This window comes from Hypanus sabinus, chromosome 1, assembly GCF_030144855.1.
Source record: "Hypanus sabinus isolate sHypSab1 chromosome 1, sHypSab1.hap1, whole genome shotgun sequence".
In the NCBI taxonomy this organism is placed as follows: domain Eukaryota; kingdom Metazoa; phylum Chordata; class Chondrichthyes; order Myliobatiformes; family Dasyatidae; genus Hypanus; species Hypanus sabinus.
Window position 1 is genome coordinate 113,555,389 of NC_082706.1, and position 14,623 is coordinate 113,570,011.

The 14,623-nt window shown below is 37.5% G+C and overlaps 1 protein-coding gene across 1 annotated transcript in view; it reads left to right on the forward strand.

The window, feature by feature from the left end:
• Positions 1–668: 668 nt before the first annotated feature.
• Positions 669–14,623, forward strand: part of LOC132403877 (TRAF3-interacting protein 1-like) — a 43,027-nt gene continuing 29,072 nt past the window's right edge. Inside the window, exons 1-6 of the mRNA XM_059987695.1 lie at positions 669–767; positions 882–921; positions 8,172–8,304; positions 8,966–9,065; positions 9,987–10,036; positions 13,651–13,759. Of these exons, the coding sequence (XP_059843678.1) occupies positions 735–767; positions 882–921; positions 8,172–8,304; positions 8,966–9,065; positions 9,987–10,036; positions 13,651–13,759 (465 nt within the window). The 5' untranslated portion in view covers positions 669–734. The remainder of the gene's footprint in view (positions 768–881; positions 922–8,171; positions 8,305–8,965; positions 9,066–9,986; positions 10,037–13,650; positions 13,760–14,623) is intronic.

Here is a 14,623-nt window from a genome sequence, read left to right on the forward strand (position 1 = left end):
TGGTTAGAGTAAAAACTAAACAAAATTCGCATTCTGGATGCTCCATGTTTTCCTTCCAATTAGTTTTTATATTTTGGCATTACAAAATGTAACAAAGACCAAGAGCTGGACTTGGTTGTCAGAGGCTATTTGAGATGCACGCCACTGGGAGCATTTAATCAGTTGTGGGAGCTTATCCCCACTGGCTCCCCCAGCTATGACACTGGTTCTCATTTCATCTGGGCTTATGTATGGCAAAATTTTTAAAAATATATTATGAAACACATATTTTGACTCAAAGAATTAATTGGTTGTGTTATATTCATCAATCTCCCCCTATTCTCAAAACACACTATTGTTAAAAATTAAGTCACTTTTTACACATTTATTTCATTTACATGAAGATGTAAAATTAATTCAAGGTGACAATGAAATGAAGTGATACAACTCAAATTTTATTTATATTCTGTTTATATTAGTATCATTATTTCATATTGCTTGAGGTTAAGCAAATTCTAAATAAATGGCAAAAAAGTAAAAATCATAAGGAATAATCTTTTTTAATAAAACTTAATTTTGCAAACTCTGACCACTGTTCCAGGTGGTGAAAGGTCAAATAGTGAGGTGGGTGAAATGGGAACATGCGCACTGCGGCCAGTCGGCATTGTTGAAGTTATAAGAAGGGGGAGACTAGGGTAACCGTTTGCTTTCGGTTGAAAATCGAATTAACGTCTTTGCAATCCGTTAGGCAGATAATGAACGGGGCTGTAGCTCTGACTCCAGCAGAGGTGAGGCCTTAGAAATGGCAAGAAAAAGTTCTTATGCATTATTTCACCCCTCTCGGCTATTTTCGAACTTTTGCCCCGCATTTTATATCTTGCTTGTTTGTATTTGCCCGGCAGGGAGAGAGTTTACCTTACGATTCCGCTTCCTGCTCGACGGGTGAGTAGAGTTGTTCTTCGGAGCCTAGGACTCGCCGAGTGACAACACGCGGTGTTTAGTGTTGCCCGAGGGGAACTAGGTGCCCGACCCACCTTCTCCCAGGGACATCAGTACTTATTGAAACCGGCGGACAAGTGCACGCTCCCGCAGGTTGTCGAGTCCCGCTGACTTTATCCCTATCTTTCTCAGATATTTGCCCCGTGATTGACGGCAGTGCACGGTTCATTCTTTTAATTCATCGCGACATTAATACATCGCCAAGTGAAAGAGTAAAAGACAACGGTGTTGCTGATCTCAAAGATATATGAATATATGAATCACAAAATATTAGGACTAAAGAATAGGGGAAATGGGCGAAATGATTGAGACCGTGCAGGAATTTGGAAGAGGGTGAGAAGTTTAAAAATTGAGTTATAGTTTTACTGTTATAGGGTTTCAATAAATCTTAGAGATAAGGATTTATTTTTAATGATTGCAACAACTTAAAGCTGTGGACTTTTAGGCATTAGAGAAGGAAAGACAGAAATGGGCCATGAATGCTGGTCTTGCAATTATGGGAAATGAATTAAAAACAAAATGATAGTAGTTTCTTGAGAGCAGTGTAAATTCATGAAATAGTAAACTATTGTTAGATGTTCCAAAGTCTTCAGGACAGTTCAAAGCTTCAGCGGTAAATGAATACACAGGGATAGAAAAATATATCAATAATTTTCTTTAAGGGAATAGCACAGATAATTTTTCTTTTAAAGATAAACCAATTAGGAAGTCATGCATCAGTGCAATGAAGACTTTGCATACAGTTTGAGGTCTGCTCAAGACTAATCTATTGAACTAAAATTTGCTAATGATGCAGATAGGTATTAAGAAATAGCAACTAAGGTTGGCATTGATATTTTGTTTCATAAATCAGAAAAATAGGGTACAGGAATGAATGCAGATGGATTTTTGAGATTGAATGGATGACTTGCAGTTGGTTAAGGTCTTCTGTTATGGGATATCTAAGTCCACATAAAACCTTAAGGATTATAACAACTACAAAACAACAAAAGCTGAGCAGAAAAGGGCTTAAAGAAGCCAATCAAAATACTATTCTGAACTAATTAGGTTATTTTTTAAAATGGGGAATGCTATCAAGTAATTATATTGTGAAATATGCTGAGAGCTTCACTGTTGCAGAGGGTTGAACACAATCAGAAATTGGATTGAATTGCGAGTTAGTTTGCGGGTCACGGAATGATTGATGTTTTGTTGTGAAGCAAATGGATAAGACAGATATTGGATCCTCAGAGGAAGTAAAATTACAACTAAAAGCTCAAAACTGCAATCTTGTTACAGTATAGAGCAGGGGTGGTTAATCTTTTACATTCTTTGCATCAATTTTTTCACGCACGAGTTCAGATGCACCATACAACTCTTGTACCCCCATTCAATTCTTGTAAAAATGTTAGTATAGACATAATTTGCATTTTACATGATCTATTTACTATAAAAACAAGATGAACATTATTTACCTTAATGAGACCTTTAACAAATATATTCTGTCTTCTTTTGATTTCTTCCTTTTTCTTAATCACATATTCTTTCCGTAACCCAGACCTAAGCACTAGCTTCAGTTTTCCTTCTGTTTCAGTCTGATGTTGTGTTTTATAGTGTCTATTAAGATCATGTCTTCTATTATGTGAGAAAATGTTTTCACAAACAATGCACAATGGTTTTCCTGACAGACCCACTATAAATAAGAACTAATTTTCCCACTGTTCATTGAATTCACACTTACTATCACTTTCTGCTTTTCTTTTGCACTGTGATGGGTAACTATATGTAAAAACAAGGCTTAATTTTTGATAAAGTACAAAACTTCGAATGTTCGCCAAAGACGAACAAAGCACAACTCCGTAGCGCATGAGTGTCAATTGTAAACTGACTGGCAAAAACCTGCAACGCACCACTGGTGCAGACACCTGGCGCCTCAGGATCAAACAAGTATCAAATGTGTATTGACCAGTTATGGAACGACTGCAGAATAAAAGTCCTTCTTTCCTAGTTTGACTTATTGAACAATTTTTAAAATTGAGAACAGATTAATGTGAAAGAAGATAACATTTGCCAAAAGATGTGCATGAAATAATAAAATCACTAAAAATAATTGCTAAGTTTTAGATTTATTTTCAGTAAAACCCATTTCTAGCTCTAAGCTTCTTGAATTCCTGTTATAGATTTTTTTCTACAAATCGGTTTTTTGTTAATACTTTTTGCATGAGCTGGCTTACTTATTATTATCACTGGGGTGCAATGCGCCTTTTTTGGCACATGCACCATAGGTTGGCTGTCCCTGGTATAGAGCAATGATGTCCTGGTGAAATACATAAACTGGTTAATGCAAGAAACCTGGGAGATAATAAAAAATGCATGTTACTTTTCAAAAAAAATTATGCTAATAATCAACTCAGATGTCAATGGAAGAGTGTTAAAACCAAGTGTTGTAATAATACGGAATGCTGTGTTTCTTGCAGGACTTGATTCAGAATGAAATGATGGAATAAAGATAACCATTCAGTTTAGATTTATGAAAGATTGCTTCTTGACTGCAAAGCAAGAAGAATATAAGAGTCTGAAAATCATATTTATGCATTCAACATAACTTGATGGTCATAATATAGGGGTAACAAATACAAAACTTTACTTTCCAATAATAGTCAAAGTCATTATCAGAAGAATATATTAATGCTAAGAGTTGATAGTGAAAGAAAATGTCAAAAAATAGGAAATTTGTTCAGCTGCATTTCAGTAAAAAAACAAGAACATTTTAAATTTTGAAGAAATCCTAACACAGAGCTGTCCAAGTACAAGTTCAGAGAAATGTTTTATGTGAATTAACAAATCTGAATGTGCAGATTAATTGTTGCCTTTGGTATATTAGATTACCTCAATGTGTTGAGCCGAAGACTCAATTATGCCATTCAGTCTAACACTTAAGTAGGATGGAGGAAAATTAAGCTTTCAGTATCTCATGTCCATATATTAAAATGTGACTATGTGTTCAGTATTTTGCTGGGTTTCCATGGCTAAATTTCAGTGTAATGGCAATAGTGCTGGTGTGCTTCCTAACTGTTTTACAACCAACACTGCTGAATAGACTATTTGTTCAGCACTTGACGGCTGTATATGCTGACTGAATCTTTGCTATTTTATGAAAATGTTTCAGAAATAGGAAATTGCATATGTAACATCTTTGGGTATCCGATCAGGAAAAAATCCAAAAGAATGCAGTAATCAGAACGTTATTTGTAACGATTTGTAGAGTAATGATATGATGCTATAAATTCAACAATTGGAAGTACATTTTTAATTGAAGCTTGGAAATTTTGTAGCTGGTATTGTTGATGGGTCAAGAAGGTTAAAGGTATATAGGATGCATGGTAAGTTAGATAATTGAATCCAAAACTGGCTTGGGGAAAGGAAGCAAAGGATAGCAACAGATGAATGTTTGGAGTATAAGAGTAATTAGTGACATTCTGCTGGGATCTTTGTTATTTGTGAAATGCATTAATGTTTAAAATCTAGGTGTATGATTTAATAAGTTTGAATAACACAAAACTTGATGCTGGAGATAGCAAGGAAGGTTATTTAAGGCTACACCAGGATGTAGATAAAATGGATAGTTAGGTGGTGCATGAGCAGATTAGTAATGGAAAAATCCTGCAGCCAGCATCAGTTGGGGGGTGGGGGAAGAGGTGGTGTGAGGGGAATGGATAGTCAACATTTTGGGTGGGGTCTCAACCAAAATGTTAACTGTCCATTTTGCCCCCACTATGCTGCTTAACATACTGAATTCCTCTGGTATCATGTTGCTCCAGATTGCAGCATCTGCAATCTCTTACTCCAGAAAGAGCCAAGGTACTGTTGTGACTGTGATTAAGCCACTGGAGACAGAAGCTGATAGATGGAATAGGTCTTTATTTAGGATAACAAGCAGGCATTCCAGAGGGAACCTTGTATATTGTCTTCTGGGAGAAATACAGTCAAATCTCCCTGAATTGAACTTTAATGTAGGGTGGATTCTGGTTAATTAGGACACATTGGGAGCAATACATTTTAGGCCAATTAAGCAGCTGTCCAAATTAACCGAAGTTTTATGGGAATAGTAAAAAGGTATTTTTTTAAAAAGGGTAAAATACTGCTCAACTGATAATTTATGTATTTAAATGAAATATAGAACAAATTAGAACACCACCATTCATCTACAGTACTATAAAACTGTATCGGCTCCTAAGAGGTTATCAGTGGAGGAATTTGTATGTTGTGTTCTTCTGATTACGGTGCATGCAGGCACCTGTTACAGATACTGGACTGTCTTCATAAATGCCTTAGATGATTGCATCTTCCAAATAATAATTTTCATTGTAACATTCCAGATGATGGTCAATATTTTCAAATTTGTAATTTTTAACTTGTTGAATTAATGAAATTATTTCATTTTCATTGTCAGCCATTTCTGGCTTCTCAAAGCCTGAATGCTTGAAACGTAGTGAGCAAAACAGTTCTCAGGTGTGTTGCCTGCTTATTTCTCGCCAACTATCAGTGACAAAAATCACTGCTTTTTGAACACACACATACGCAAATGACACTATTTAAAAACTGTTCGCTCTAAACATGGTGTAGTGTCTAATGACCACACAAGTTCATGCAACTGAAACTGGTTAGAATATGTTTGGCAAATGTTTCCTGCTCCAGTTAAGCGGCATTGTGTCCCAAATAAACTAAGGGAATCCCAGCTATTTTCTCAATTTAGCTTTTGTTCTTTAAGAGTTGCTTCCAAATGAGTAGCTGCCCCAATTAACTGATGGCCCAATTAACCTTCATCCACTGTACTCTGAAGGCTATTTTGAGTCTGACAAATGGTACTAAAGGGGTAGGGTTGGCTTTACTCATCAGGAAGACTGCCACTGCAGTGGTCAAGCTGGGTTTGAATAACTTGGGCAATATGGCTGAATTAATAAGGGATTACTGACTGCATTAATTGGACTATATTATAGACCTCCCAATAGTCAGTGGAAATTAGAGGAACAAATTTGTGGGGAGACAGCAGACAATTGCAAGCAATGTTGTGATAATAGATGATTTAAACCTGCCACTGACTGTAGTGGTGGCCAAGTCCGTATGCATACTTAAGGCAGAAGTTGATCATTTCCTTATCGGTCAGGGCGTCAGATGAAATGGCGAGAAGACTGGTGGAAAGTTTTGAGTGGGAACCGGGATCAGCCATGATGGAATGGCAGAGCAGACTCGATAGGCTGAATGGCCTAATTCTGCTCCTATGTCTCCATCAGAACAGGTGCACCACAAGGCTGTGTGCTTGGCTCCTTGCTGTACTTGCTTTACACTTGTGACTGTGGCTAAGCACAACTCCAATGCCATATGCAAGTTTGCTGATGGCATCACTGTCATAGGTCAAACCAAAGGTGGTGATGAATCAGCTTATAGGAGGCAGGTTGAAAATTTGCCTGAGTGGTGCCAAAACAACAACTTCCTACTTAATGTCAGCAGACCCAGGAGCAGATTATTGACTTCAGGTGAGCCAGTCCCAGTCCTTGTTGGAGGTTCAGAGGTGAAGAGCATCAGCAACTTTAAATTCCTCAGTGTTTGGGCCCAGCATGTAAGTGAAATTATGAAAAAAGCACAGTAATGTCTCTACTTCCTTAGGACTTTGTCAAGGTTTGATATGACATCTAAGACTTTAACAAAGTTGTATAGATGTGTGGTAGAAAGTATGTTGGTGGGTTACATCACAACCTAGTATGGAGACACTAATGCCGTTGAATGGAAAATCCTACAAAAAGTAGTTGACATGGCACAGTCCATCAGTGGAAAGCTCTCCCCATTATTGAGCACTTCCACATGAAGTGTTCTTGCCGGAAATCAGCATCCATCATCAGGGGCTCCCACCACACAGGCCGTGCTCTCTTCTTGCTGCTGCCATCAGGAGGAAGGTACAGAGCCTCGGGACTTGCACCACCAGGTTCAAGAACAGTTGCTACCCTTCAACTGTAACCACCAGGCTCTTGAACCACTCAACTTTGCTTGCTCTGTCACTGAAATGTACTCACAACCTATAGACTCACTATCAAGGACTCTTGGTTTCAATTTCTCAATATTTATTTATTATTATTATTTTCCTTTTGTATGTGCTATTGTATTTAGTGCACTAGTTAACTGCCCAAGTTGGTGCACTCTTTCATTGATTCCATTATGATTATTCTAGTGTGCCCACAAGAAAATTAATGTCAAGATTGTATATGGTGGCATGTATGTACTTTGCTAATAAATTTACTTTGAACTTGTGTATATCGAAACATATGGTGAAATGCTTTGCCTTGCATCAATAACCATCACATTCCAAAGATAGTGCTGGGGGCACTATCATGATACTTCTGCTGCCAAAGTAGCATGCCCACAACTCACTAACCTTAACCAGTACTGTACATCTTTGGAATGTTGGAGGAAACTACAACACCTGGAGGAAATCAATGTGGACAGAAGAACTACAAATTCCCTACAGGCAGTGGTGGGACTCGAACCACAATTGTTGGTGCTGTAAAGCAATTGTGTTGACTGCTACATTACCATATCATGCCTGTCTTTCTGTGCTGCCCTAATCCTCCTTTACCAGATAAACTGAGTGCTGTGGAAGTTGACTAAGCATTCTGTTCATTATTCTCCATATATTCGTAGAAAAGTCTCTTTTCTTGGAATTAAGTTTGATCACAGTTTCCTCAGCATTTGCATCTTTTGAGCGATGTTCACCTCATCAGGAGTCTTCTCATGACCACCTTCACGATTCATTTGCTCAGCTGCAGTCACTTTGTTACCACACCTGTGTCCCTGTGAGGCTGCCTCTGTCTGCTATGCCCAGCTATGCAAGAGCATGGATGCATTGCGGCCAGGAGATGGGTGTGTATACCCTGTGTGCTATAATTTCCTTTTTAATTCTGCTGCATCATACCATCCATCCACCTCGCTATGACCTGCATTTTCCTGATTGTTTCATTTGGCTTGGTCTAGTTTGATTTTAACATTTGTATGGACTTGGAAAAATACCCTAATGCTAACTTTTTGGTATTAACGTTGGAATAGATTTGATTTTCGCAATATGGTAACAGTGAAGTCAATTTTGAAATGTTTGCAGAGTTTCCTACCTTTCATCTATAATAGTTCAATTTGACAAATATTTTTATTTATACCTAAAACAGGCTTGAAAGGTGCAATGTCAACAAATAAGGATAAAGACAAAGCACTTAATAAAACAGACAATGAGGAAGAGAAAAGTAAAACTTTTAAAAACATTCCACCAGCCCTGAACAATGCTGAGAAAGAATTGAGCAGGTAATAATCTAATGAGATGTGTAATAGTAATGTTCTCTTACAGTCTGTTGTCCTGTTTTTTGCCTTCACCACCTTTCTTCCCCAATAGCATTGAATGTGTATAATCTTAATGCATAGTTTTCTTCCAGATTCTCTTTAATTGCATAAATGTGCTTAATTCTAAAGTGGTTCATTGAATGCTTGCTGCACATAATGTTTCTATGTGAAGGCTGGCAGAGCTACATAAGAACACAGTAAGGTACTTAGTCCCTCTGCCTTTTTTTAAAAAATAATATTCAAAACTCCATCACCCACCCTTTGAAGAAGCAATGAAGAATGTGCAGTATATTCTGTATTTGTCCATGAATGCTACGTTCCTGACAAAAATACATTAAAATTACATCTGATTTCACCTGTTTTGTGTAACTAATTGCTCAGCTTTTTGCTGTTTTTCTTTCCCAGAAGCCAGTCTGTGGTTCCTAATGCTGTTGTGATTAATTCACTAATATTCCACTTCCATAATTGTATATTTGTAATCCTGCCAAAGATACCTAGCACTAGCCTTCTAATCGTTCACTTTGTACATGCATATACTGTGGCAGTATTTGCTTTAGAAGATTAATTCATAATTTGCATTATCCTTTCTAACATTCCTTCTTTCTTTAAAAAATGTTATTTGCAGGAAACGCAAGAATAGCATGGTAGAAAATAGCCTGAACAGAATGCACAAGGAAGACATTCCAAAGAAGCAGATAAACAAAGAAATAAAAATTGATCAAAGCGTAAGTTCCTCTAAATATTATGCCTATGGTCCTTACTTTTTTTTTTGCACTTGGCATTTAGCTCACATAACCCAGTGATGGAGAGTATTGACCTGTCTTAATTCTAGGTGAGCATTCCTATTTCTATTTGAATGCCAAAGTAATTTATAAAATGCTTCAATGGCTGGGATTAGTCAATTTAGCATACTCTATAGATCAAAACTTGGTCTAGAAATCCAATCTTAAAAGTTTGTTCAATATTCTACGATCGAAAATTTACTTTATCCTGAGATAAACACGATTACTATCATTTGCTGGTTGGTTGTCATCTTTTTTGAATTCAAGAAGTCATTCTGTTATGAGTCATTATGCTGCTGTTGATGTTAATTTTGCATCAGGCATGCATGTGGCATCATTCTTCATGCCTCAACATTGAGAAATGAAGAATGTTGGTATAGTCACAGTACATTATTTAATACGGTTGCATTAAACCCCCCTTTTAAGCAAGTTATCTGCTATTGATCCTTGGGGCTTTCCCGAACCACAATTCTTATAAGACCCAGGCTGCTATTCTCAACCTCCAATTACTCAGCATTTTTGTAGTCATGGGCTATGATCAAAGAGCTCCTGGTACCTTGCTGCATTATCTACCTGTGTACATGTTTACAAACACTAGGATTGTTTGGTCGGGGATGATACGGTTTTGTTCCATGCAATTTGGTTTATTTACTCAAGAATTTCTGGAAAAGATGGGTTTTGGAAGCAGGAACTCTGGTAGATCAAGATGAGGAAGTGATTAAAGAACATCTTTAAGTGCTCTGCTATCTGTATGATGTATCATGTTAAGTAAATCAAAAACACAACTTCTGGTCCAGATAATCCACTTCCCTGCATTGAATAATGATGTCTCAATCATTGTATAAAATCATTTTTTTTCCACAGGAGGTCTATAACAAAACAGAAAAGAAGATTAAAGGAAATATGTTAAAGAGGTAAAGAAAAAAAATTCATGTGTAATATTCATGTATTTTCAGGGTTTTTGTTGTATGTTATGCCTGTTCTGAGACACTCATTCAAATGAATCAACCCTTGCTCAATTTTCAAAAATAGTTAGAATATTTGTCTATTGTTAGTTAGGTGCCAAACATAAGAATCCCTTTCTGTCGCTAGTTCTGAAAGAACATTCTGCCTTTGTTATTACGGATAAATACGCTTAGCCTTTTTTCTTTAATGTCTTGCATTTGTGCTACTAACTTCACTGATCAGTTAATTGAAAATGTATTTTCCTTAACTATTCAAAATTCTTCATAATTCTTTTTAATTCATCTTTTCTTCAAACAAGTTTCTGATCTCTCTTCTCCTTCTGCTGAAAAATATGATCTTAGTATTGTCCTAGTAAACTTTTACAATATTCTTCCAATGCGTGCATGTGCACTCAAGGGCTACTTTATCAGATGCGCCTATACACCTGCTTGTTAATACAAATATCTAATCGATCAATCATGTGGCAGCCAGTCACTGTATAAAAGCATACAAACATGGTTAAGAAGTTCAGTTGTTGTTCAGACTAAATAACAAAATGGGAGAGAAATGTGATCTAAGTGACTTGGATTGTGGAGTGATGGTGCCAAGTAGGTGGTTTGAGTCTCTCAGAAACTGCTGATCTCCTGGGATTTTCATATACAACAGTCTCCAGTTTATAGAGAATGGTGTGAAAAGCTAGAAATATCCAGTGGGCAGCAATTTTGTAAGCAAAAGCACCTTGTCAATGAGAGAGGTCAGCAGAGAATGGCCAAACTGGTTCAAACTGACAGGAAAGTGACGGAAACTCATATAACAACGTGTTACATCAGTGGTGTACAGAAGACCACCTCAAACACACGTCACAGGTTGACATGGGTGGGTTACAGCAGTAGAAGATCACATTAGTTCCATTCCCGTCGTAATAAAGTGGTCTGTCACTGAGTGTATGCCAACTATAGACTAATCAGTGATTTGCATTGAATTGCCTTATAACAGTGTTTTTGCATTTGTTACTCCAGAAATCTTAGGTTTTTTTTTAAAGAAACTTTATCTTTTCTTCACCTTTTGTAGGGGAGAAAAGTGATCTCTGTAAAACCTGAAAAATTTGTTTCTCCAGCCCTCTTATTATTTTGGATGTTTTCATACTCTTGTTCATTTATAAAAGGTGTATTAGCTGTCCAGCTGTAAATCACCATGGCTCATCAGACTAAACCTCTGGTCAACTTTACACATTTCATCAGTCTTTAGCACAACAGAATCGTGAGTGAGTCGTTTCTGTATAAATTGAAAAATTGTAATACTTGGTCCTCACAAGTGACTGATAAGGAAAACATTGGAGACATTCCTTGGTCATGTCTTTCTTCAGAATGGGGAAGTATCTAGTAGTGAATACATACTCATCCTAGATATGGCCAGCAACAAACTATTACCAAGAGTTTTCTCAGCAATCCCATGAGAGGAAGAGCATAACCATGTAGAAAATTTACCTAGTAGCCTACCATACCCTCTTCTGAAGGCATCCTATTCTCTTCACCTCCCCACATCCAAGCTTTGTGATGAGATCAGAGTTTAACCCGTATTCTTTTTTTGGCCATGGACTATTAAAACAGGGAAGTTGTATTTCAATTAATCAATGCACTTGAGACCATCTCTAGGGTACTGCAAAATATTTTGGTCCTAAGAGGTTGTCTGACCACTTAGATGGTTCTTTTTCCATCATTATGGCCAAATCAGCATTTTTCTACTTGTGGTCTACCCTTTTCCTAGTGTTATGAACCCCGTAACTGGGTATCTTACCAGCAAAGATAGGAGTATCCGTTGAAGTCTGATGATACTATTTTTAACAGTATTTATTAGTTAAAATACACAAAAATATCAATGGAAATATACAGATAATGAACGTCATCAATACTAAACCTAAAAGTGCGGGTATAATAATAATCAATAAGAAGCTCTATCGTTGTCTAGGGGATAATGAATTGTCAGATGGAAATATAAAGTTAAGTTCAGTTCATGAGGCTGCAGTAGTTGTGGGTCGCAGAGTTGCAATTGTTAGAGAGAGAGAGAGAAAGCAGTAACAGCTATTAACTTGCCAACTTTCCTTTTTACGATCTTGATCCGTCGATGCGTTGTTGTTGTGGCCATTCACATATGACCCCTCTGTCCTTTAGCTAGACCGTTCCATGGAGGACTCGTCAACCAGGCAAGGGTGGACACACACACAAGCCTCCACCGATATTGTAGCGTCTCTCCTGGTCTGAGGGGTGTTTCCCTAGACCCTACTATTATCCCCACTCACGGGGTCTCAGGTGTCAATCAGGTTGGGATGATGCAATCCCTCAACCAGACCACTCTGGTTGCCCCCTGAGGGGTTTCAATGAATAGAACAGTACTCAATACACAATTCCTTCTCCAAGAGACAATAGCAGTAATCAATGGTTTCGTTCCGCTTTTGTTAGGAGGAGACATTCCACTTTTGTGTATCCTTGCATTGTCAATAACAACTGTCTTTACTGTTATCCTGTGTCTCTCTCGTCTCCCTTGATAACAGCATCGGAATAGTAGCGATTTGCGATTCTTCAAAAAGGAGGGGAGGGGGCATTGGTGATTCTGTACACTTCTGCCCATCAGAGTTGCTCCTCATTCATAACACTAGATTGTTGCCTATTCACTAAAGCTATCTATATCTACAGTACTGTGCAAAAGTCTTGGGCACATGGATAGCTAAGGTGCTTTAGACTTTTGCACAGAACTATAGTAATCTTGTCTATTACATACTTTATGTACTGTTACCACAAAAAGAAGAAATTTCATGACATATGTGAATGATAAACCTGATTTTGATACGGGTCTCTATTGTGCATTGAATGGGAAGGGGGTCAGGAGAGGCGAGTCATGGTTGGGAAAGGGGGAAGTGAGCGAGTGGGAAGCACCAGGGAGACATTCTGCAATGATCAATAAACCAATTGTTTGGAATCATATTACCTTACCTGGTGCTTGGGCTGGGTGTCTGCCCCCATACCACCCCCTGCCCCAGCACTCTTCCTCTAACACCTGTTCCACGCTCCTTCCACGGTGCTGCACCCTCACTATTCCCAACAACTTTTGCTCTTGACATATTTACGAACTCACTCTTCATTCCATATTGACAAATACTGTACTGTGCAAAAGTCTTAGGCATCCTTACTATATATATATATATATATGGCTAAGACTTTTGAGCAGTAGTGTCTATCACTTTAGATCCAAACCTCTTAATTGTTTTTAATCACTTTTAATTTACTTTGTGTATAAAGAGTCCTGGAATTTTTAGAAGTCCCTACAAACCATGTTGGTGCATCAGCTACTCCATACATCTAACCGATAAATTGATTGGGATTTCTAATGAGAGGACATCAATCTGAAATGTTTCTTGATCCACTAATGCTATCTGACCTGTCCAGTATTTCTGTTTAATGTTTTTATTTTTAATAGTTTTCCTTTAAGGTGCAGTCGCCTATTTAAAGTAAAGGTACATTTCACATTTCAGCACACTTATTGTTACTTCTATGACTTTTATTTTTGGACTTTTTATTTTGCACAGATCTTCATGCCAGGAATCCTTTGAAGATATGCTCTTGGATATGGATGAACAGCTCAAAGAACTCTGTGTCAAGAAACAAAAAGATAAGGACAAAAAGCACACAAAAAGGGTAATGCTAAACAAAATCTGGGGAAGGTTATCTCTCCTTCAAATCTATTCCAGTCAGTGACCATAGATTTTTTTTTAAGAATTTATTTCCTTCACTCCCATCCCTTAATCTCTTTATTTGGGGATTAATCACCTGTGATGGCTCTCTCTGATGTTCACAAGGTGAAGAGAGTTTATTAATATATGACTCCCAATGTCCATTCTTATTAATATAAATTCATCTGTCAGAGCACCAGCTTTAATTAATGACAAAACTCTTTGAAATGTCTCCAGCTTTGGACACATTCATATCCCTAGAAGCAGCTGCTGTTCAGGAGAAGAGATGTTCTTGTGTATTTTACGGCAGGAGAGCAAACCTTATCCAGATTAAGCAATATACGTAAATGTTTGAGTCTTTTTATCACTTTTACAAGCTGCACTTTCATCAGATGATGGCCTGTACAGATACTGGGAATCAGGCTTAAGCTGAAATGTAAAACAGAATGAGTGTAGATTGAGCACACCCTGCTCCGATGGTTGCCCGTGGCTTTGTTGGTTTCGGCAGACCACTCACATACTTTGATTTTAATAAACATGGAAAATACTGGTCAATAAAGACAACCCTTGTATATACTACAGTGACTTTATTCCCAGGTTAAAGTGAACATTTTTCTGTTTTCTTAATATGGGACTCAAGACTTGTGAAAATTATGAAGTGATTGCCCTAGTCAAGTGTTCAGGGGAAACTGTTGATAAATGCAAAAGCGAAACAAATTTTCTAGTAAATTATGCTGGTAAGTAAATAATATCAAGTTGTACTCTTAGTTTCCACCATGCATATGCAAGACAGTACAGATGCTGGAATCTGAAATAGCACATAGAATGG